The sequence below is a fragment of the Morus notabilis genome, unplaced genomic scaffold, assembly GCF_000414095.1.
Source record: "Morus notabilis unplaced genomic scaffold, ASM41409v2 Scaffold223, whole genome shotgun sequence".
Taxonomy (NCBI): domain Eukaryota; kingdom Viridiplantae; phylum Streptophyta; class Magnoliopsida; order Rosales; family Moraceae; genus Morus; species Morus notabilis.
Genome location: NW_010366650.1, coordinates 315,267 through 341,022, shown reverse-complemented (window position 1 = coordinate 341,022; position 25,756 = coordinate 315,267). Strand labels below are relative to the sequence as shown.

The 25,756-nt window shown below is 39.2% G+C and overlaps 2 protein-coding genes across 3 annotated transcripts; both read right to left on the bottom strand.

The window, feature by feature from the left end:
- Positions 1-265: 265 nt before the first annotated feature.
- LOC21400118 (DUF724 domain-containing protein 3) lies at positions 266-22,806 on the bottom strand. Of its 2 annotated transcripts, none has more exons than XM_024173955.1 (10): positions 22,594-22,806; positions 21,970-22,245; positions 21,543-21,653; positions 10,416-10,691; positions 9,961-10,099; positions 9,710-9,846; positions 2,118-2,223; positions 1,951-2,040; positions 1,534-1,653; positions 266-1,062 (listed from the first exon to the last, which is right to left on the bottom strand). In XM_024173955.1, exons 1-10 carry the CDS (start codon positions 22,594-22,596, stop codon positions 461-463), a joined length of 1,860 nt encoding a protein of 619 aa, XP_024029723.1. In that variant the 5' UTR covers positions 22,597-22,806; the 3' UTR covers positions 266-460. The 2 variants fall into 2 exon arrangements, with proteins under 2 accessions (XP_024029723.1, XP_024029724.1); XM_024173956.1 differs by having other exon boundaries at positions 9,961-10,096.
- On the bottom strand, positions 22,691-25,255 carry LOC21400117 (DUF724 domain-containing protein 6). Its single transcript, XM_024173962.1, has 3 exons — positions 24,788-25,255; positions 23,517-23,930; positions 22,691-22,837 (listed from the first exon to the last, which is right to left on the bottom strand). The coding sequence occupies exons 1-3, from the start codon at positions 25,253-25,255 to the stop codon at positions 22,691-22,693; spliced, it is 1,029 nt and encodes a 342-aa protein (XP_024029730.1).
- Between the last annotated feature and the right edge of the window lie 501 nt (positions 25,256-25,756).

The window sequence follows — 25,756 nt, the reverse complement described above, 5'->3', positions numbered from 1 at the left end:
ACCCCTTGATTTTGTTATTGGCATCTGATCACAAGCACTGGATATCTGGCATTGTTATGTTCTACCACATTTCTTGAAGTTGGGATCGCCAATGTTTAACACGGTTGTATATATTTCTTCCACTTTTTTTTTTTTTTTTGTAACTTCTACACTTTTTCGTTGTTCATCATATTAGGATTTACATAATCCGTAATTGCAACTCACAATAGAAGGGGAAAAACAAGATTGAAACATAGCCAGAATTAAGCATAAAAGAAAGTGGGAATGGAAATGGATAAACCGATTTAAGTAGCAAAATGTATTAACCAGTTTGAGATTTCATGATTACATGTACTAGCGGTAGGTTATGTTGTCTACTCCGGGACAAAAGTGCAAAATATATGTATATAGAACCTCAAAACACCCAAAGATGAAATTCTTCACTGTATGAAGACAAATATGTGCATGTTAAACTCAATGGTCAAGCACCAAAAGGTGTCACAACTAGGCTTCTGAATCTTTCCCTTGTTGTTGAAATGCCTATGTTGATATCATTGGCTTCTGAAATCAACTTAAACTCTTCGGAATCTTTGTCCATCCTTTCCGACATTAGCTTTGCCCGTTTTTCCTCTAATCTCTTCAGCTCCTTGTCAATATCAGCAACCTCTCCATCAATCTCGGTCTTCTCAATGCTGCATTTTTCGATCCGAGTTTCGACTCCATTCGATTTGTGCATAAGTTTTTCCAACTCAACTTTAACCTGAACCAACTCAGTAACACGACCCCAAATGACCTTGACATCAAATCCCATCTCTTCCAGTTCAGCCAGTTCTTCCATTATACTCTCCAAGTCTTGTCTAGAATCATTTTCTTGGAGCTTGGAAATCTTTTCGACCACATAGGCAAAGTTCATCATGTGTGCAATAGCTGCTCCTTCTCGTTTCAACGCTTTACACTTCATTAAGGGTTGAAAATTGGGATTTTGTGGCAGTTTTTTGAAGACTTCCATCGATTCAATTATTTCCCAAATTGGACAGCTTTTCACAAAAGGAAAATTTTGCACATTTGTTCTCCCAATATTACCTGTTAAAGTAGTTCCAACTATTACTAACAAAATAGCTATTAATAATATGGATTTTTGGCGCTTTCGTTCAATAAACTTTTCATTAATTTGACAAATTTCCCTCTGAACTTCTAATTTGGCAAATTACTCTCTAAATTTAATAAAGTATTGCAGAGTGCCCCAAATTAATGATGGCTACTAAAATTTAGACAAAAACGTTCTCATGAACGCAACATGGCGTGCTCGGTCATCATTTGAATCATCAATTTATGCCCTTCAAATGAGCTCGAGGATGTGCACGAGAGCATTTTCATCTAATAGCCATCATCAATTTGAAACACTCTACAACGCTTCATTAAAACAAAGGGTAATTTTCCAAAATTAAAAGTCAAGGGGGAAAAAGGTCAAATACCCTAGGAATAATGGTGGTAATCTAGCTAGAAAACTATGGCCACATATTCCACTGATTTTTTTTCGTACTTAAACTTTACCTGACTCGCTTACATTTGTTGGAGCATGTGTTTCCACAATGTGCATTAATGAAGCTTGATCATCAGAGGAAATTTTCATAGGCTTTGGAAAGACTAGAGTTGTTCCTTCTTCTAGTGTATCTTCACAACAACAACAACAACAACAAAATAAGATTAAATAAAATAAAATCAGAAAAGACTCCAATTTCAAACAAGCAGAGCAAGGGGGAAAATTCTCCATCCCAGCAAGAACGTGTAACAACTGCACCCTTGTGATTCTTTCTTCTACTAGACAACTTGTATCACTCTAACATGTGCTCTTAATAATTTCCCTTATTAGTTCCATCATGCGGCTCATTCAGAAGGTTCCATTCACATGACCTTTAGGAAGGATCAAAAGTTGCCAGATGCTGAAAAAATTTTCTAGCGTTCTTATACCTGTTAAAATAACCTCTGTGGTCACAGGTAATTCAGATTTTTCAGTTGCACAATCTGCAAAAACACCACCAGCTGCACTAAGTTCTTCGCCTACAAATGTTGGCAGAGATTAATTAATTAACAAGATCTTTGAGTCAACAGATAATGGTGCTATATCAAGCAAATACCTGCTCTCGCGGTTTGCAAGTCTGCGACTGGTAGTTTAGGGTGTTCAGGATGTTCTCCATTCCCCTTTATTTCGCTGCTTGTTTCAGCATCACCCTTTTGTCCATTCTCCAAAAAGCAATAAAGAACCAACACAATTATCAGTAACAGTGAAATCTGGGATCAACATGTAGGGAAAATAAATTACTATAGAACGAGTCACCATAATAATAACTATAAACTAGTTTTCACAGTTTATCTAAAACTGTTAAAAGGGATAGAGTTTTCTCAATATGCCTACTAGAGTCTTCTTCACGTAATTGAAGAGAAAGCCTAAACGAACTATGGCTAAGGTAATCATGAAAGTCCCAATTAATTTTGAAGCACAGTAAGAATACGCAGAACAAGCATCAATGAATAAACCAAGGAACCAATGTGGTTGCTGTGCCCGTTATATATTTCCGACGTCAAACCCACTTGTCAGGAAGAAATATCTCATAATATGATAGGAACCTGATAATTTTCCTCAACCAAACAGCCAAACACTCACACACACACACACACCAAGCAGCCAACACCAGATTTTATGCAACATAAGAGTTTTTATTGAAATTTACTTCAACACCAGCTCATACAAACCAAAACCGGCTAGAGAAATTAAAGAAAACGAATTAGATAGACTGGAGTACCCTATAACTCCGGAGAACTCCTAACTTAGTGATATTTAAGAGACCACCAGCTCCCCTAATTCACTAGACCTAACAGACACAATTCAACATTCAACATAATGAATAACTCTCCCTAGCCAAACACTAATAACCTCCCTAATTCTCCTCTCTGCCCCTCGACACACACACAATAACCACTAATTATTCAAATTACTTTAAGACCCCAGCCCCCTTACTCTGCTCATTTTTGCCCCTCATAGCATTCACCCTCCTAAGACTTGCCAAAAACATAACAATCAGCCTATCACAAATGCAGAGGATGATAACTGAAGTAAACTTTGAAATTGAGCAATGGTTTTCTTTTTTTAATCCAGACATCTTTGCCATGACGTTTGTGATGTGAACAATGTATAGATTACTTATCAAACAAACAAATGTTTATTTTTTGATAAGTATCTAACTCAAGCACCCCAAGGGTCTCCCCAAATTTCCCACTAAGAGAAACGTTGGGTTTTGGTGTTATAAACCCACCAATTTCAAGTCTGCCATTTGCAGACTTCCTAATTTGAACTCCAAGCACACCAATTTCTGCATACCCAGCCCCAAACTCACTGAAATTTCCAGGCCCCACTCCAATTGCACCCATTTCTCCTGATCCAGCCTTAATCGTACCATAACCAGCAGTAATCTTACTGTAATTTTGAGGGCAAACTCCAATTGTACCAAAATTAGCCTCAATCTTGCTGGAATTAGGAAGTCCAGCCCCAATTGCGTGGATATCAGCCCCAATCGCGCCAGAATCACGGCACCCAATCTAAATCCGGCCGGAATTTCGGAACCCAGTTTTAGATATTGTTAGTTGTTACACATTCTGTTATAGTATGGTTATTTAGCCTAAGGCTTGTATATAAAAGGCTAAGCTTGTATCATTCTCATATTATTCAATACAGGAAAATTCATTTCCCATTTTCTGGTTTTTCCTCCGTAATATGGTATCAGAGCACGCGAATTTCTGCTGCTCGTTCTCATTTTGATTCTTCTGGATTTCTTTTGATTTCAGCCATTTTCTTGTTCGTGTTCCTTCCGTTCAAGATCTTATTTCATCGATCATGGAGTCTCAAAATTCCGCCTCGACAAATTCATCTACTGGTAGATCGGCCATTGATGATCCTCTCAGTCCTTTCTTCCTTCATCATTCCGACAGTCCAGGTCTTCTTCTTGTCTCGCAACAACTCACCGGCGATAATTACGACTCTTGGAGCCGTGCGATGACGATTGCCCTATCCGTGAAGAACAAGCTCGGATTCATTAATGGATCTGTTCCACGACCTGATGGTACGGACTCGAATCTCCTCCTGGCTTGGATTCGCAATAATAATATTCTCATATCCTGGATCTTGAATTCTGTTTCGAAAGAAATTTCTGCAAGTATTCTATTTTCCGATTCTGCGTTTGAAATTTGGAACGATCTTCAAGATCGCTTCCGACAGAGCAATGGTCCTCGGATTTTTCAATTGCGTCAAGAATTGATTAATCTAGTCCAGAATCAACAATCTGTTAATGTCTATTTTACAAAATTGAAAGCTTTATGGGAGGAGTTGTCTAATTTCAGCCCCGCCTGTACTTGTGGCAAGTGTTCTTGTGGAGGAGTTAAAGATTTGGTCAACTTCTTTCAGATGGAGTATGTGATGTCGTTTCTTATGGGTTTGAATGATTCCTTTGCCCATACCAAAGGCCAAATTCTTCTCTTAGATCCTCTTCCACCTATCAATAAAGTTTTTTCTCTGGTGTCTCAAGAAGAACGCCAAAGGAGTATTAATTCAGGGGGAGTTGATTCTGTTAGTCAGAATATGGCTTTTGCACTTCGAACTGCTGCTCCTAAGCGTTCTCCTTCTGATGTTCAGAACTATGGCAATGGCAGAGGTCAACAAAAAGAAAGACCATTTTGCACTCACTGCAATTTTCATGGTCACACTATTGAGAAGTGTTATAAGCTTCATGGCTTTCCACTTGGATATAAACCAAAGCCAAGATTTACAACTACAAATGTGCATCAAGTTTCTGCTCATCCTGGTTCAGATGCACAAGTGGATGGGTTTCTCAAAAGTTTGAATGGTGACCGGTATCAGCATCTCATGACGATGCTCTCCACTCATCTCATGTCTTCTGTCAAGACTTCTGATGCACAGGACATTTCTTCCGTTTCATACACAGCAGGTATATGCTCTTCTGTTTCTATGCATTCTGTTTTGTCTTCTGTGCATTTTTGGATAGTGGATTCCGGTGCTTCTAAGCATATTTGTTCAAATGCCAACTTGTTTATCTCTTTGAAGCCCATACAGAATTCCTCTGTTACTTTGCCTAATAAGATCGTTATTCCTGTTCGATTGTCTGGGGATGTTAAATTGAATTCTTTGCTTCTCAAAGATGTTCTGTTTGTCCCTCAATTCCACTTCAATCTGCTTTCTGTCAGTGCACTTACTGCCGATTCATCTCTTACCATTAGCTTCTTTCCTGGTTACTTCATAATTCAGGATCCCAACAGCCAGAAGATGATTGGCAGGGGTGATCAATTTGCAGACTTATATGTTCTGGATGCCAGGAATTTGAGTGCTGGATGTTTGGCAAATTCATCGAACATAAGGAATGTTTCAATTTCAGATTCCAGTGTTTTAGCAATTGTTAATAAGGTCTCAGCCACTGTTTGGCATAATAGACTTGGGCATCTTTCTTCTAGCATATTACACTCGTTGAAATCTCAGCTGAAATGCGATTTTTCCAAGTGTAATTCCAATGACATTTGTTACATTTGTCCTTTAACTAAACAAAGACGGTTGCCCTTTATCTCTAATAATCGTATGTCTTCATCTCCCTTTGATCTGATTCATTGTGATGTATGGTGTCCTTATCATGTGTCTGCCTGTTTTGGCTATAGATATTTTTTGACTATTGTGGATGATTGCACTAGATTTACCTGGGTTTTTATGATGAGACAAAAATCTGATGTTGCCACAGCTATTCCCAAGTTTTTTACTATGATTGACACTCAGTTTCGTAGTAAAATCAAGAGTTTCCGGTCTGATACTGCAAAAGAGTTGGATTTCAATGCATTTTTCAGTAGTCAAGGGGTTTTACATCAATATTCTTGTGTTGATACACCACAACAGAACTCAGTAGTTGAAAGAAAACATCAGCACCTTTTGAATGTTGCTCGTGCCCTGTTTTTCAATCTCGAGTTCCATAAAATTTTTGGAGTGAATGTGTTCTTACTGCCACTTACTTAATCAACAGAACCCCTTCCCCACTTCTTGGACATAAATCTCCTTATGAATTGTTGTATAAAGATGCTGTTGAATACTCATCTCTCAGATTTTTTGGTTGTCTTGCGTTTGCATCCACTCTATCTGCTCATCGTACCAAGTTTGATCCTCGAGCTCGTACTTGTGTTTTTGTTGGATACCCTTCTGGTGTAAAGGGATACAAGCTCTATGATATTCAAACCAAGCAGTTTTTTGTTTCCAGAGATGTCATTTTTCATGAATCCACTTTTCCATTTCATTCCGTGACTCATGCTACTCAGGTGGTAGATCCATTTCCTAAACTAGTTCTACCTTCTCCAGCCCCTGATTTTCCAGCTTCTACATCCTTGTCTCCTAGCTTCTCCCAATCTTCCACTTCTGATTGTAACTCCACACCGCCTGTTAGGAGGTCTTCCCGGGTCACTAGATTCCCATCTTATCTACAAGAGTATCACTGCAACCTTCTCCATTCTCAACCACAAGTCCTTGATTCCACTGCCTTATACCCTTTGTCCAATCATCTTTCCTATGACTCTCTTTCTTCCCCACATAAAACCTTTGTCATGAGTGTTTCTTCCCACGTGGAGCCTCAGTTTTATCATCAGGCTATTCCCTTCCAGCATTGGCGCCAGGCTATGCAACTTGAGCTTGCTGCCATGGAATCCAATCAAACCTGGTCAGTTGTTTCTCTTCCACCGGGTAAGCATTCTATTGGTTGTAAATGGGTGTATAAGATCAAATACAAATCGGATGGCTCTATCGAGCGCTATAAAGCTCGTTTAGTTGCTAAAGGCTATAATCAGCAAGAGGGTGTTGATTTCATCGACACTTTTTCGCCAGTTGCAAAACTTGTTACTGTCAAGCTCCTTTTAGCTTTGGCTTCCAACCAAAAATGGCATTTAGCTCAGTTGGATGTCAACAATGCATTTTTGAATGGCGATTTATCCGAAGAGGTATACATGGACCTTCCCCTCGGTTATGTTAAAAAGGGGGAGTCTTTGAATTCTACTGACAGGTTGGTTTGCAGGTTGCATAAGTCCATATATGGCCTTAAACAGGCTTCACGTCAATGGTACTCCAAGTTTTCTCTTGCCTTGATTAATTTTGGTTTTACCCAATCTAAGTCTGATTATTCTCTTTTTACCAAAGGCTCGGGTACAACCTTTGTTGCTTTACTGGTGTACGTGGATGACATAGTCATTACAAGCCCTTCACTTGATGCCGTTCAACAGTTGAAGCTTTTTCTACACACGCAGTTCAAGTTGAAAGATCTTGGAAGTTTGAAGTATTTCCTTGGTCTTGAGATTGCTCGTTCCTCCTCTGGAATTGTTTTATCTCAGAGACATTACACATTGCAACTTCTTGAAGACACTGGATTTTTGGCTTCCAAACCAGTCTCAGTTCCTATGGATCCTAAACTTCACCTTAATGCTACAGACGGTGATCTTCTTCCCGAAGCTTCTCAGTACAGACGTCTTATAGGCCGGCTGCTTTACCTCACCTTATCCAGACCGGACATCACCTATGCGGTTCATAAGCTCAGTCAGTTTGTAGCTGCTCCTCATCTGCCTCACCTGCAGGTCGTTCATTACCTTCTCAGATACCTTAAATCCAGGCCTGGGCAAGGTTTGTTTTTTAACTCCACTTCCTCTTTGCAGCTTCGAGCCTTCTCCGATGCTGACTGGGCAGCATGTTCAGATTCCAAAAAGTCCATTACTGGGTTTTGTGTTTTCCTTGGTGAATCTTTAATATCTTGGAAAGCTAAGAAACAATCCACAGTATCTCGCTCTTCTGCTGAAGCGGAGTACCAAGCTTTGGCTACCGCTACTAGTGAGCTAGTATGGATTCAACAATTATTAAGAGACTTTGGTGTTCCTATTTCCCTTCGAACGCTTCTATTTTGTGATAGTCAAGCTGCCATACATATTGCTTCGAATCCTATTTTTCATGAACGAACGAAGCATATTGAGATAGATTGTCATTTTATTCGTGACAAAGTTGTTGCTGGATTTGTCAAGCTTATGCCTATTAGGTCTCAACATCAATTGGCTGATATGTTTACCAAGGCTTTGCCAGCCAATTCTTTGTTTTCCTTGTTGTCCAAGATGGCTATAAAAGACATTTACAGTCCATCTTGAGGGGGAGTTTTAGATATTGTTAGTCGTTACACATTCTGTTATAGTATGGTTATTTAGCCTAAGGCTTGTATATAAAAGGCTAAGCTTGTATCATTCTCATATTATTCAATACAGGAAAATTCATTTCTCATTTTCTGGTTTTTCCTCCGTAATACCCAGCCCAAATCTCACCGGAGTTTGCACTGAAAATCCTGACCCAGCCCTAGAAATGCCGGCAGACCAAGACTCAGTCCAAATCGTTCCAAAATCAGCCCCTAATGACGCTTAGTTCCAACATCCAACCCTAAAATCCCGAGACCCAGCCCCCAAATCGCTGAAATCGGACCCTATCTCGCCGGAGTTTTGAACTCCAGCCCTAATCGCGTGGGGATTGGAACCAATCGGACCGAAATCGCGAAACCCAACCCGTCGACACTCGATTCCGCTCTAACTCTGTGCGAATCTTCTGGTATAGTCGTCTAACCGCCGCACTTCTCCAGTATCAACAGACCCAGCAAAGGATCTTTAAGATCGACTCTTCAATCAGGTTGCGTCTCTACCGTCGGTGATTTCTGACGTTGCTCCGCCGCGATTCCCCATTAAGGCGACGAGGTTCCTTCTTTGACCACCCCCAAAGATGATTTCCCTCTTTCTAACGCTGAAAAGAATCACCTTTCTTCCATCATCTTTTGAATCTGGGCAAAAGCTTCCCTAACTTCTCTAACTCCCCCAATTCCCTTCATCACCGATTCACGAACTTCTTCGATTCCTTTCTTTAACTCGTCCAACCTTCCGTCAAATTCCTCCTCAGCCATAGCCAGAAAAATATGCTCTGATACCAAAATGATAAGTATCTAACTCAAGCACAGTGAAGTGAATCAAAGAATGAATCTTTATTGATGTGAATTGAAGAATTACAAAAGAACTACTTACTAAACCATTTATTTATACTACTTACTCTAACCAATTGCTAACCCAATTCTAACAAACTACTAACTTCTCTAACCAACCAACTAACAAGTTCCTATCATTTTTCTACAGAAAGAGTTCTATGTCTCATTAAAAAAAAAAAATCTAAAGAACAATCGAATCTTGGCATTGTTTTCTCATCCCCCCCCCCCCCGGTTTACATCCCCCCCCCCCCTGTCTAAGTCATAAACTTAAAAGAAAAAAAAAAAAAAAAAAAAAAAAAAAAAAAAAAAAAAAAAAAGAATCACGTTTCGCAGATTTACAACTTGTAAAGCAAGACATAAGCAAGTCCTGTCTCCCTCAATGACAAACAGTGACAAGATCACATCTGAATTACCAATATCTTACACCACGAATATCCAACAAAACTGGTACAAGTAGATTCTTAGATTCGACACCTAACTCTTTAACTTCCTTTTCAATTTTATCCTTTACTATTTATGCGTGCATGCTCATAAACACATAATTCACCCCTAGAGATACTTTTTTCCCAGCCTAGTTGTATACTTAATTAGGTTCTAGACAAATGTATGGGTAAACCTCATGTGAACTTGAAATTTACCTCTATAGGAGACTGGAAAGAATTCTCAACCTGTGTTCCCTTTACTCCTTCAGAATCCCCTGACATGTCACAAACTTCAAGCTCTTTTATCATTGCTTCAGAGTTTTTTGTATCAGCTATTTTCGTTGAAGTTCCCACTGCAAAGCACAAATCATAGCAAAGACCGTTTATTTATGTAAGTACCGAAAATAAACATACACAAAATAATCAGGAATCATTTATGCACCTAGATGAGGGTTGCAGATCTTCACAATTTGATCTTGATGGGCAACCCTTTCTACGTTTTCTGGGACATGAGACAAAAAGTTCAGATATTTGCGATCTCTCTCTCTTTTTAGCAGATTTGATAGCTTGATTTTCTGTTTCTCCAGCCTCTTGTTCCTTAGTCTTCTGCAAAAGAAAAGACAATGCATAGTAATTCTGCAATCACCCATGACATCTCCGTTTCAATTCTCTCAATTGAAAACATAGAAAATGTTTCTCTTTCTATGTAGTGTAACCTTGACCAATGAGCTTTATTTGACAATGCACTAGGGGCCACTTGAATCAGCGAGTAAGATATGATTTTCTAGTGTCAATAAACTTTAACTTGTGTTAGGCATGATACCAACCACAAGCTAAAAAGAGCCAGTATTGTCAGCATGTTAAATCCCGATTCTTGTCAGAATATGATATCAAACAAAGATTGCTTGGGAAGTTGAATTACCTTATCATCTCCATTTGGAATAACTTCAACTGTTTTATCACAATTAGAAATGTAATCCTCTTTCTCCATATTCGAACTTCCGAAATAAGGCGATTTCTCAACATGAGGACTCAACTCCTTTCGATTGTCATGTTTGTCGCTCAAACAATGTCTCTCTCTTTTAATGTTATCCAATGAAGAGCCTGAACTTTCACAGGATTTGCGTTGTCTTCCTCTCTTTTTAGCAGATTTGATAGCTTGATTTTCTGTTTCTCCAGCCTCTTGTTCCTTAGTCTTCTGCAAAAGAAAAGACAATAAATAGTAATTCTGCAATCACCCATAACATCTCAGTTTCAATTCTCTCAATCGAAAAGATAGAAAATGTTTCTCTAAGTAGTGTAACCTTGACCGATGAGCTTTATTAGACAATGCACTAGGGGCCACTTGAATCAGCGAGTAAGATATGATTTTCTAGTGTCAGTAAACTTTAACTTGTGTTAGGCATGATACCAACCACGAGCTAAAAGGAGCCAGTATTGTCAGCATGTTAAATCGGGACTCTTGTCAGAATATGATATCAAACAAAGATTGCTTTGGAAGTTGTAGCCGAATATGGAATAATTGTGGGGGAAAGTTATTAGTTGACTTTGAATGATTTCCCTAAAGTTTTGGGATAGGTGATTAGGCAGTTTCCCTCTTTTTTGATTTGTTTCCTTATTTATCTTGTTTCCTTTTATTTGTTGTTCCCTGGCTTATCTATATAAGGAGGCCGGTGTACATGCCTAGGAATATGAATGAGAGAACTATAATTTTCATTCTTCTAGCAGTGTTTATCCTCTAGTGCTATCTCCTCGGGTTCTTGCTATATGGTATCAAAGCCGATTAAGTCTGGACATTCTTGAACTCCGAGTTGTAGATGGCAGCGTATAGGAGGGCTTTGACTGGAGCAAGCGGAGGCGATGTCCCTGAGGAAAGTTCCAACGCCTCTCGGACTACCTCCACAATTGCTCCCACTGCTATTTCTCAACCCACTTCCATGAACCCCAAAAGTTCCAACCATATCTCTCTACAAATTACCACCCACAAATTAAATGGAAAGAATTTTCTTAAGTGGTCTCGTTCAGTGTTGATGGTTTTACGAGGAAGAGGAAGATTGGGCTATTTGGATGGTTCAATTCTGCAGCCCAAAATTGAAGACCCTTCTTATGCGAATTAGGAAGCTCAAAACTCCATGGTGATGGTGTGGTTGATTCACTCGATGGAAGACAACATTGCAGATACCTACATAATGTTTCCCATAGCAAAAAAAATCTGGGATGCTGTAAACTTGGCCTATTCCGATTTAGAGAATGCCACACAGATGTTCAAATTGAGAAACAAGGTGAGAAATCTGAAACAGGGGGAGAGTGATGCTACACAGTATTATCATGAGTTGACAAGACTTTGGCAAGAATTAGATCTCTTCTCATCTCCATCTTGGAAAGACCCCGAAGATGCAGTATTGTATAGAAGGATGATAGATCAGGACCGGATATAGGATTTCCTTGTAGGACTTAATAAAGACTTAGATGAAGTCTGTGGCCGATTGCTAGGAATGAGACCTCTACCCCAAATTGAAGAAATTTTCGCTGAGGTGCGTAGAGAAGAAACAAGAAAGAAGGTCATGCTTGGAGGAAATATGCAGAAGTTAGAGAACTCTGCATTCGTTGTTCGTGAACGTGGACAGGAGAATCTGGGGGAAGGAAAAAATAACAAGAAGTGGTGCGAATATTGCAAGAAACCTTATCATACCAAGGAGACTTGCTGGAAACTACATGGCAAACCGACCAACTGGACACCTCGGAACCGTGGACGTGAAGGAAAGGGATTTCAGGCAGCAGCCGAGAAAACTGATGAAGAATTAACCACTCCAGCCACTGCAGCACCAGTTTTCTCCAAGGAATAGCTGGAACAATTAAGGCAGATGATGACACAATCATCTTCCCACTCATCATCTCTCTTGGCTCAAAGAGGTAAAGCATTAACTGTTTTTTGTGGCTTGGCAACAAAAGAAGAACTATGGATTATTGACTCAGGAGCAACGGACCACATGACTGGTTGTGGTAAACTTTACACCACATATATCTACAAAGTGCAGATTGCCGATGGGACCTCCTCTGTGGTGGCCGGTACAAGGACTATAAGAATTGGACCTAGTGTCACGTTAAAAAGGGTTCTCCATGTGCCGAATCTAAGTTTTAATCTTTTGTCCATAAGTGAGATAACCAAAGACTTAGACTATGAAGTAATTTTTCTGCCGTCTATTTGTATCTTTCAGGACCGATTATCGGGGAAGAGGATTGACAGTGCTGAGGAGCTGGATGGCCTATACTACTTTAAGGATGATTCTAGCGTTAATGGGAAAGCTCAGATGGTTACAAGCAATTCTATCTCTAGAACTCAAAAGGTTATGTTATTGCATTATAGATTAGGACATCCTAGTATCCCTTATTTGAAGTTTTTGTTTCCGTCTTTGTTCAAGAATAATGAAAAATTTCAATGTGAAGTTTGTCAATTAGCAAAGCACACTCGTGTTCATCTCTTTCCTTTACCATACCGTGCATCAAAACCATTCATTCTTATTCATAGTGATATTTGAGGACCTTCTCGTATTTCAAGTCTCACCAACAAAAAATGGTTCATAACTTTCACCAATGACCACACACGTGTCTGCTGGGTTTATCTCCTAAAAGAAAAATCCGAAGCCGGGAATGTTTTCAAAGCATTTCATGCAATGATTAAAACACAATTTGATGAGAATATTAAATTCTTGAGAATTGATAATGGCACCGAATTTTTCGATGCCATGTTAGGAGAATTTGTGAGAAATAATGGAATTATCCATCAAAGCTCATGTGTTGATACACCACAATAAAATGGAGTGGCCGAGAGAAAAAATCGTCATCTTTTAGAAGTTGCTCGGTCATTACTGTTTACAGCAAATCTTCCTAAGCATTTTTGGGGTGACGCAGTTCTAACTGCAACATACTTGGTAAATAAGGTACCCTCTCAAGTTCTCAAATTCCAAACACCGATAGAATGCCTATACAAATCCTACCCAGAGGCTCGTGTTACATCTTCTCTAGAGCTAAAAGTGTTTGGTTGTGTTGCCTTTGTCCATAACCTTGATCCTAACTGGGGAAAATTAGACCCTAAAGGTCATAAATGTATTTTTTTAAGGTATTCTACAACTAAATAAATGTATTTTTTTAGGATATTCTGCAACTAAAAAGGGCTATAGGTGCTACTCCATAGAAAAGAGGAAGTACTTTGTGTCTAGGGATGTCACCTTCTTTGAAGATCAACCTGCGTTTACCAAAAATTTCCTTCAAGGGGAGAAAATATGGGAAGATAATTTTTGGGAGAAGTCAATATATCCTGTAGTTCCAAACTCCGAATCTTTGGACCTTAAGTCTTGGGAATTTTTTTGGGATTTTGCTCCTCCTCCAGAAATTACAAACCGTGAACCTAGGGATTCTAGTCTTAATGAAACATCCCCTGAAGTAGAGAATCATGGTAAAAAGTTTGAAAATACTCCTGGCTTAAATCAGACAGATCCACCTGTTATAGAGCCTGAAAATTTCCCAACCACTACCGTAGAAAATTCCACTAAAATTCCGGATAATGTTCAGTCAAATCTACCTGTACTTGAACTACCTGGCTATGATTAACCACACACCATCACAGAACAGGTAGATAATCCTTCACAGCCTGACAATCCCACACAAGTTCAAAACCTTAGAGCACCAAAGTCAAGAACATAAAAAAATTAAGGAGGGTGGTCTGCAACCATTTGATCTAACCTATTCACGCAGGAAGAACCAAAAAGTTGGAGAAAGCCAGAAGGTTACCACCAAGAATCTGACCCAGAGTCTGGTCTTGAGGGAGAGTTGGAAGATTTAGGCATTCCTATTGCTCTAATCAAGGGTGTACCAGATCCTGTACCAAACACCCTATAACCAATTATGTAGGGTATGATCATTTGTCAGGACCAATGAAAGCCTTGGTGTCTAATATGGCAAGTGTGGAAATACCGAGAGATATCCAGGAGGCAATGGAAAAAGCGGAATGGAGACAAGTTGTCTTGGAAGAAATGGGAGCTCTAAAGAAGAATGGCATGTGGGACATTGTGAAAAAACCCAGAGATAAGATTCCAGTTCCGTGCAAGTGGGTATTCACAGTCAAGTATAAGGTAGATGGTTCAATTGAAAGATATAAAGGTTGGTTGGTGGCTAAGGGCTACACTATCAGGAGACCTTCACACCTGTAGCCAAAATTAATACTGTTCGAGTTCTGTTGTCTCTAGCAGCAAATTTAGATTGGCCATTGCAACAACTTGATGTGAAAAACACATTTCTTAATGGTGACCTGGAGGAAGAAGTTTATATGGAGCTACCGCCTGGGTTCAACAAAGATGGAAGGTGTGATGAAGTGTGCAGGTTGAAGAAATCACTATATGGCCTAAAGCAATCACCACGAGCTTAGTTTGACCGATTTACTAAGGTGATCAAAGAGCAGGGATACATGCAGGCTGCAGGTGATCACACACTATTCTATAAACATAAGGACAGTAAGATTACAATACTCATTGTGTATGTCGATGACATTATTTTGACTGGAAATGGTCTTGAAGAAGAACAAAGACTCGAGAGGAAGCTGGCAAGAAGAGTTCAAGATTAAAGATCTTGGGAGCCTCAGGTATTTTTTTGGAATAGAGATTGCTAGAAACAGAAGTGGCATTTCAATCTCACAGAGAAAATATGTACTAGATCTCTTGAAAGAAACCGGGATGTTGGGTTGCAAACCAGTAGAGACTCCTATAGAACCAAATAAAAAAAGGGAAGTTGTAAGGAATAATAGTCCTGTAGACAAGGGGCCGCTTTCAACCTCTAGTTGGGAGACTTATCTACTTGTCTCACTAGACCTGATATAGCCTTTGCAGTAAGTAAAGTTAGTCAATACATGCATTCTCCTACTGAAGAACATTTAGAAGTTGTCTATAGAATTCTGAAGTATTTAAAAGGAACACCAAGACGAGGTTTATTCTTCAAGAAAGGAGAAGATAGAAACATAGAGGTCTATACTGACGCAGATTGGGCTGGCGATGTTGAGGACAGAAGGTCTACCTCAGGGTATTGTACTCTTGTGTGGGGTAATCTTGTAACTTGGAGGAGTAAGAAACAAGTAGTTGTTGCTAGAAGTAGTGCAGAGGCGGAATTGAGATCAGTAACTCACGGGATTTGTGAGGGTTTGTGGCTGAAAATGTTGTTAGATGAGCTTAAGGTTGGAGTTATGCTACCTCTACGTGTCTACTGTGACAATAAGGCAGCCATAAATATCTCACATAATCTTGTTCATCATGACAGGACCAAGCATGTGGAAGTCGACCGGCATTTCATCAAAGAAAAGATAGAAGGAACTATTTGCATGACATACGTTCCTACTACTAGACAAGTGGCTGATATTCTGACCAAGGGATTGGCTAAACCCTTGTTTGAAAAATTGATAAACAAGCTAGGTATGTACAATGTGTACAACCCAGCTTAAGGGGGAGTGTAGCCGAATATGGAATAATTGTAGGGGAAAGTTATTAGTTGACTTTGAATGATTTCCCTAAAGTTTTGGGATAGGTGATTAGGCAGTTTCCTTCTTTTTTGATTTGTTTCCTTATTTATCTTGTTTCCTTTTATTTGTTGTTCCATGGCTTATCTATATAAGGAGGCCGGTGTACATGCCTAGGAATATGAATGAGAGAACTATAATTTTCATTCTAGCAGTGTTTATCCTCTAGTGCTATCTCCTCGGGTTCTTGCTATAGAAGTTGAATTACCCTATCATCACCATTTGGAATAACTTCAACTTTTTATCACGATTAGAAATGTAATCCTCTTTCTCCATATTTGAACTTCTGAAATAAGGCGATTTCTCAACATGAGGACTCAACTCCTTTCGATTGTCTTGTTTGTCACTCAAACAATGTCTCTTTTTTAGTGTTATCTGTCGAAAAGATAAGAGATAATTAGTTAAGGTTGATTAAGATAAATTTTAGATTAGGATATACTTAAAGTCAAATAAAACAAATCTGTTTCAAACAGATTCGTTATCCTATGATTAGATAAGTTTGAATTTGAATGTTATTAGGATAGATATTATTGAGTGGTTAGGATTTTATCCGTGGCACTCCTAGGGCTATTTATACCTATTTTTTGCTGATTAAATTAATAATAATAGAAGAGTTTTTCCCTTCAAAACTTACATGGTATCAAAGCCGTGGCTGATCTAGAAGTGCCAATGGTTAAGACAGCTATGACCGGGGCAGTTACAGGCTCCTTATTAACCGGAGAAGTTGCTGAGAGTGCTATAGCAGTTCAGAATTCCCTACAACTAACGACTCACAAGTTGAATGGAAAGAATTACCTTGAATGGGCACAGACGGTGAAACTTGTTATAGATGGAAAAGGGAAACTAGGACACTTGACTAGTGAGGTGAAGAAACCAGCAGATGATGATTCCAAACTCAAAGCATGGAGATCCGAAAACTCCATGATTACAGCCTGACTTATCAATTCTATAGAGCCGGCAATAGGAAAACCATTCTTATTTATTCCCCCTGTCAAGGAGTCATGGGAAGCCGTCCGTGACACATATTCGGATTTAGAAAACCCCTCCCTAATCTTCGAACTCAAGACTCGGCTATGGAACTTGAAGCAGGGAGATAAGGAGGTGACAGCATACTACAACGAAAAGGTGACACTTTGGCAGGAATTGGATCAATGTTATGAGGACGAATGGGAAAGTTCTAAAGGCAGTGTGTGATACTTGAAGAGAGAGGAAGATGAAGGAGTGTACATGTTTCTTGCGGGACTTAACCGTGAATTAGATGAAGTACGAGAAAGAATTCTAAGTCGAAAACCACTGCCAAACATACGAGAGGTCTTCTCGGAAGAGGAGAGAAGAAGCGCGAAGAAACGTCATGATGAACAAGTCAAAAATCACACCTGAAATCGAAAGCTCAGCACTGACTTCCAAAGGCCCGGAAGTACATGGAGATAGAAGAAACTCAAGGCGAACAGATAAACCTTTGTGTGATCACTACAAGAAGGCATGGCATACACAGGAGACGTGTTGGAAACTGCATGGAAAACCTCCAAACTGGAAGAAAAAGGGAGATAACCGCGCATTCCAGGCTTCCAATGAAGATCAAGGGCAACAGTCTTCCTCAGAAAAGCTCTCAATCACAAAGGAACAATTAGACACTCTGTACAAACTCCTTCAGTCTTCCAATCTATCCGTAAATCCCTCATCCTCGTGTTCTTTAGCCCAGAAAGGTAACTACCTCACCGCTACCCTAGTAAGTGTCAGTCCAAATTCCAGCCACCCATGGATTATAGATTCAGGGGCAACTGACCATATGACAGGATCTGCAAACCTATTTGTCTCATATACTCCGTGTGCGGGGAATCAAAAAGTAAAAATAGCTGATGGATCTCTTTCAGCTATAGTTGGAAAAGGTTCAATTGTTATTTCACCGTCTATTACCCTTTGTGATGTTTTGCATGTCCCTAAACTGTCATGTAACCTTTTATCAATCAGTAAATTGATCCATGATATGAATTGTCAAGCTCACTTTTTCCCGTCTCATTGTGAATTCCAGGAATTGAACTCGTGAAAGACGATTGGCAGTGCTGAACAGAAAGGAGGACTATTTCTTTGAAGATGGATCGGCCTTGACAAGACAAGCCCAAGGCACTTGTTTCAATTCTATTTCTAGTTCTAGAATAAAGTCATGCTATGGCACTTAAGGTTAGGACATCTTAGGTCCTATTATCTAAAGTACTTGTTCCTAGTTTATTTATCAATAAAAATCCATCTTCTTTTCAATGTGAAATTTGTGAGTTAGCAAAACACCACCGTGCATCCTTCCCTTCACAGCCATATAAACCTACTGAACCTTTCTCTATGATTCATAGTGATGTTTGGGGAGCTTCTCAGGTAACAACACAATCAGGAAAAATGTGGTTTATCACATTTATTGATGATCACACTAGGATAACATGGGTGTACCTGTTAAAAGAAAAATCTGACGCCGAACAAGCTTTCAAGGATTTTCATAATATGGTAAAAACTCAATTTAAGGCTCAAATTAAAATCTTTCGAAGTAATAATGGGAAAGAATACTTTAACAAGATTGTAGGAAAACACTTTGCAGAAAATGGCATCATATATCAAAGCTCATGCACTGATGCTCCCCAGTAAAATGGAGTATCGGAAAGGAAGAATAAGCATCTCCTTGAAATTGCTAGAGCCCTACTTTTTACTACTAGAGTACCTAAATATTTGTGGGGAGAAGCCATACTTATAGCGACCTCCTTGATCAATCGAATGCCCTCAAAAGTTTTACAATTCCAAACTCCAATTCATGTTTTTAATAAATGTTTTCCCACATCACGATTGATAAGCAATATTCCATTATATTTGGATGCACTGCGTTTGTACACATTCACAATCATAGTTGTGGAAAACTTGACCAAAGGGCCAGAAAATGTGTTTTCATTGGCTACTCGCCAACTCAAAAGGGATATAAGTGCTTTGACCCAATTTCTCAAAAATATTTTGTTACAATGGACGTAACCTTTTTCGAAACAAAACCATTCTTTGGAGGTGATCATCTTCAGGGGGAGAGTAGGAGTGAAGATGACAACCTTAGACATTCCTTTGAAGATATTCTTCACATAGAACACACTACCCCAGACTCAGTTCTTAGTCCACAAGACCGAGACACACAATGCATTGCACCTGCACCTGACCGAGACACACAATGCACTGCACCTGGCACTACACCTACACATTCCACACCGGACCAAATCAATGAAAAAGATAATCCATCTCTTGAAAACTTGGATTCAGAAAATTCAGATAATGGAAACTATGAACAATTCTCTTCTTTGCCTGAACAAGACCACTTAGAAACAGAGATGTGTGCGAAACTAAGTGAAAAGGATATTGGGTTCCGTGTCTACGCAAGGAAGAAAAATCGTCAAAGGAAAGAAGCCACCACTATATAGCAATGTCATGAGTCCAATCTGAGGAAAATTTCAGATCCCGAGTCACCAGGTAAAACTCATTTGATTCCTCGTGTATGGGTCCGATGAGTCCTTAGAAATTCCTATAGCCCATAGGAAAGGTATTGGGTCATGCACTAAACATCCTCTATCTAGATTTGTGTCCTATGACAGATTATCACCATCCTTTCATACTTTCACCTCACAACTTTCCAGTGTCGAAGTTCCTAGAAATGTGCAGGAAGCTGTAATTGTTCCAGAATGGAGGGAAGCTTTAATTGTTCCATAATGGAAGGAAGCAATTCTTGAGGAGATGAAGGCCCTTGACAAAAATGAGACCTGGAGTGTGGTAGATCTTCTAGAAGGAAAGAAGACAGTAGGCTGCAAGTGGGTATTCACAGTCAAATATAATGCTGATGGGACCTTAGATTGATATAAGGCAAGGTTGGTAGCAAAGGGATTCACTCAGACCTACGGCATAGACTATTCAGAGACATTTGCACCGGTTGCGAGGCTAAACACAATAAGGGTGCTTATCTCAATTGCAGTCAACTTCGATTGGCCACTACAACAACTGGATGTAAAAAATGCATTCCTAAACGGAAATCTGGAAGAGGAAGTCTACATGGAGCCGCCTCCAGGATTTGACAAGAGATTCGGCTCAAAAGTCTGTAAGTTAAGGAATTATTTGTATGGTCTCAAACAATCACCGAGAGCATGGTTTGGGAAATTCACCCAATCCGTAAAAAGACACGGGTACACTCAGGGACAGACAGATCACACAATGTTTAAGTTCTCAGGGGGAAAGTAGTTATCCTAATTGTCTATGTGGATGACATTATCCTCACTGGAGACGATTTGTTAGAGATGGACAAACTCAAAAAATGTCTAGCATCTGAGTTTGAAATCAAAGATCTGGGGTCGTTGAGATACTTTCTAGGTACGGAGGTTGCTCGATCAAAGCAAAGAATTGTGAATTCTCAACGGAAGTATGTACTCGATCTCCTAAAGGAGACAGGCATGACAAGTTGTAGACCCTCTAAAACGCCAATGGAGCCGAATGTGAAACTCGGAGATAGCGAGAAGAAGGTTCCTGTTGACACAACTAGATACAGGAATTTGGTCGGTAAGCTGATTTATTTGTCACATATGCGTCCAGACATAGCCTTCGCAGTAAGTGTGGTGAGCCAATTCATGCATTCTCCATATGAAGAACATCTAAAAGCCGTATACAAAATCCTGATATACTTAAAGAGTACTCCGAGAAAAGGATTATTCTTTAAGAAGAATGAACAACGGGGGATTGAAGCCTATACTGATGCTGATTGGGCTGGTTCAATAATTGATAGGCAGTCTACCTCTAGGTATTGCACGTTTGTGTGGGGTAATCTAGTTACGTGGAGAAGCAAGAAGCAGAGCGTAGTGGCTAGGAGTAGTGCGGAAGCAAAGTTCATAGCTATTTCTCAGGAAATCTGCGAAATACTGTGGCTGAAACGTGTGCTTAAGGAATTAAGAAGGTCTATAGAACAACCAATGAGGCTTTACTGCGACAACAAAGCTGCCATCAGCATTGAACACAATCCGGTGCAGCATGACAGGATGAAGCATGTGGAAATAGACCGACACTTTATAAAAGAGAAGCTTGAGACAGACAACATATGCTTACCATTTGTCCCGATAACACAACAAATTGCAAATATCCTAACGAAAGGACTCCACAGACCGAAGCACGAATTTCTAATAAGCAAGTTGGGCATGAATGACATCTGTGCACCAACTTGAGGGGGAGTGTCAAAAAGATAAGAGATAATTAGTTAGGGTTGATTAAGTTATGTTTTAGATTAGGATATGCTTAAAGTCAAATAAAACAAATCTATTTCAAACAGATTCGTTATCCTAGGATTAGATAAGTTTGAATTTGAATGTTATTAGGATAGATGTTATTGAGTAGATAGGATTTTATCTGTGGCACTCCTAGGGTTATTTATACCTATTTTTTGCCGATTAAATCAATAATAATAGAAGAGTTTTTCCCTTCAAAACTTACATTATCCAATAAAGAGCCTGAACTTTCACGGGATTTTCGTTGTCTTCCTCTCTTTTTAGCAGATTTGATAGCTTGATTTTTTGTTTCTCCGGCCTCTTGTTCCTTAGTCTTCTGCAGAAGAAAAGACAATGCATAGTAATTCTGCAAACACCCATAACATCTCAATTTCAATTCTCTCAATCGAAAACATAGAAAATGTTTCTCTTTCTAAGTAGTGTAACCTTGACCAATGAGCTTTATTTGACAATGCACTAGAGGCCACTTGAATCGGCGAGTAAGATATGCTTTTCTAGTGTCAATAAACTTTAACTTGTGTTAGACATGATACCAAACACGAGCTAAAAAGAGCCAGAATTGTCAGCATGTTAAATCCCAACTCTTATTGGAATATGATACCAAACAAAGATTGCTTTGGAAGTTGAATTACCTTATCATCTCCATTTGGAATTACTTCAACTAGTTTATCACGATTAGAAATGCCAGCCTCTTTCTCCATAGTTGAGCTTCTGAAATAAGGCAATTTCTCAACACGAGGACTCAACTCCTTTCGATTGTCTTGTTTGTCGCTCAAACAATGTCTCCCCTTTTTAGTGTTATCCAATAAAGAGCCTGAACATTCATGGGATTTTCGTGGTCTTCCTCTCTTTTTAGCAGATTTGACAGCTTGATTTTCTGTTTCTCCAGCCTCTTGTTGCTTAGTTTTCTGCAAGAGAAAAAAAACAATGCCTTGTAATTTCTGAGATCACCCATAACACTACATTCTCATTTCTCTCACTCAAAGCCATAGACAAATGTCACTCTTTCTAACTTTCTAAGTAAGAGTAATCTGATCAATGAGCTTTATTTCACAATGCACTAGGGGCCACTTGAATCAGAATGGAAGATATACTTTTCTAAAGACAATAAACGTTGAACTTGTGTTGGGCACAATACCAACCACAAGTTAATAAGAGCTAGTACTGTAGCATGTTAACTCACAACTTTGTGTTAACCACGAGGACTCTTATAGGAATTTGATACCAAACAAGCGTTTCTTTAGAAGTTGAATTACCATGTCATCTCCTGATGGAATTATTTCAACTGGTTTATCATCAGTAATAATGGGATTTTCTTTCCCCGTATTCAAGCTTCCCAAATAAGGCGATTTCTCAAACACAAGTACTCAGCTCCTTTTGATGGTCTTCTTTGTCACCCAAATAAGGTCCTTCTTTTCCAGTGTTGTCCACTGTAGAACAAGAATTTTCATGGAGAGCACACTCAGTCTGTTCTTGGCTATCAGAAGTGAATGTGACTCCCTGAAACAAAACCAAAATGCATTTTAAGCCACCAATACTGATTATAGTTTTTCAACATTTGTCTAACTTTAGCAACTTAAACTCACGAACACCAACACATTAGGATATTCCCAAGAACAAAACGAAAAAGAAAAAAGATTTTGACTTGAAGAACACCAAGAAAATACTCCTAAATAAGAACCAAAGGAGTTGAATTAAATTTGTTGCAGTCCAATGATTCAGTTGGTAATTAAATACAACTCCAGGTTAACTCGTGGTTGTGGATAAGGAGTCTATCTATTACGTATACTCAATTAGAGTAAAAAACATGGATCTTTTTGTGGAAAGTACAGCTTAATCATGGAAGACCGTGACAATCCCTGGTAGAAACATCATATAAGCCATTTTTTCCAATGCCGTATTCACGTGGCCCCACATGAGACAACACTGATTAAAAGGGTGACATACTTTGATCTCTCTAGCAACAGAACTTTCCCAAGGATAAAAATCAGCAAAATGACTTTTAAGACGAAAATAAAAAGCCAAAATAACCCAACATGAAATAAGTTCATTCCAACATACTAACAGTAGGGAAGCCAACTCATAAACATAAAAGTGACCAGTCAACCTGTATCTCATCCCCTACCCTCCTCCCAAGACAATACAAAAGGAGAAAAAGTTAAGTAAACAAAAGAACTACCTTTGATTTAGTGACCCATTGTCCATCAATCCATTCCAAGTGAGGCCTGAGTTCTGAGTTACTAAATTCCATCTCCTTCTTATGCCTTAAAGTGACAATGTACTTCTTCCCTTCAAGTAATTTAGTGACGAGACCCACCCACCAACATGAACCATGAAAAACATCCACCTTTTCCAGCAAATAAAAGTTATTACCCTCCATTTCTGGAGGATGGGGTCGAATCTGATCACAATTTACAGTTTCTTGTTGAGGACCTTCCTCTCCATCACTATGTGAGCTCTTGTACCTCACCAAGAAAGAAGTATACCCAACTTGCCCAACAACAGTTGCTGGCAACCAAGCACGGCAGGGAACTTCATCGTGACGATTTACTTCTACTTCTATACCCGGAGTGTAGATCAATGCCGTTGTATCCTTCAAAGGATAAATTGATGAAAACAAAAAAAAAAAAGTAATTATTTTCTCTCCGATTGAAAAGAATTTGAAAAGTCTACTAATTACAAAAGAGAATGCATATGAAAAGATGCCTACTTTGCTAAAGAGGTACAGGATAAAGATTCAAAATGGTAAATGGAATTCTTGGGAAGGAAAAGAAAACAAAAGTAGAAGGAAAAAAAAGGAATTTTGGAGAGCCCTGTCACCTATGGCATCTGCACAGAGTTAACTAGTAACTTGTAACTTCAAAGTTCATAACAGAAACTAAATATGGTAAAATGCATGCTTAAAAATTTCATATCGGGAGCAAAGAGAATACATTATTACGAGCACAACAAAAGCATACAAAACTCTTTTAATACCAAATATCACAGCAAGCTAACATCTTTTCACTAAATTGAAATTTATATGCAAGTTCAATCATACTGTGAAACCCATAGTTAGCTATATGTAGGGGGGGGAAAGAACCATAGATCATTCAGACAACTTCAACAAAAGAAGGTCCAAACTCCAAAGTAAAGACCATGCGAGTACATTTAACATGATATTTAAGGAGGGGGAAAAAAAAAAAGAAAACAACCAGAGCAAGCCAAAATTGCATAATTTAAAAAAAAAAAAAATCCAACAATGGTAGTCAAACAGCGAACACATTATTAGTCTATCAGAGAAAAGCCATCACCTTAGCATACTACCAAGCCCACAAGTAATATCATCTATCAAAACCTCGTAAAAATGAAAACTTTAAACTAAAACAACAACAAAACCCGGAAAAAAAAAAAAAAAAAAAAAGAAAACAGAATGCAAACAAGAAGAAAAGCATTGTTATGGCAAAGTACCTCCTTCTCGGGTCGAACCCATTTGGAGCCGACCCAGTCCCAGTGAGGCCTCATATCAGCGCGCCCAAACTCGAGCAAATCAAGCGGCCTCTTAAACGCAACGGTGTACCTGTCGTTCACGACCTTGACGACGAACCCAATCCACCAGATGTCCCGATGGAAAGCGTCGACAACCTCGTTGAGCTCGAACGGCCGGTCGGGGATGTCGGGAGGAGGAATGGGTCTGAGGAAGCGGGTCTCGACAGTCTCGACGAGAGGTTCGCCGTCTTCGGCGGAGACCATGCGGTCGTACTTCACCACGGCCGTCGTCTTCTTCCGCTTCCTGCCCGTGGGGCTGTACGGCGGCGGAGTCGGCGGAGGGCGGAGGATTTCGGCGGAGAACAAGGCGTTGGTGAAGCCTTCTTCTTCGGACCAGACCTCGACCTTCGAGCCTTTGGAGAGGAATGGGGGCTGATCATTGTACTCCATTCTTTTCGAGTTATGAGTAGTGAAGTCGAAGAGGGACGGTTGCTAGTGAAAATACGGTGACAGGCGAGGGAGAGAGAGAGTCGTGAATTTATACATTTATCGGGGGTTGGACCGTGGGAAGAAGGTGGAGTTGATCTTTTCACAAACAAGTTGGGTGTATTACAACAATTTGTGATTTGAGTTGAGTATTTAGATTAGAATTTAAGAGATGTTTGGTTGAAGGATTCAAACTATAATTTAAATTATGATTTATAATTTATTACAGTATTTTCTCTCATAAAAAATATACGTAAATTAAAAATAGTTTTAATCACATGATTCTAATCCATGAACCAAATGTCTCATTAGATTATAATTAAAATTAAAATCGGAGTTGGATTTCGTTTATTTTATTAATTTAAATTTAAAATTTGAGTTTTGTTACGGAAAAAAGCCCTTAGAAATAGTCACATCTAACCTTTTTACTAAAATAAAAAACTCTTACATAAAGTCACATCTCAA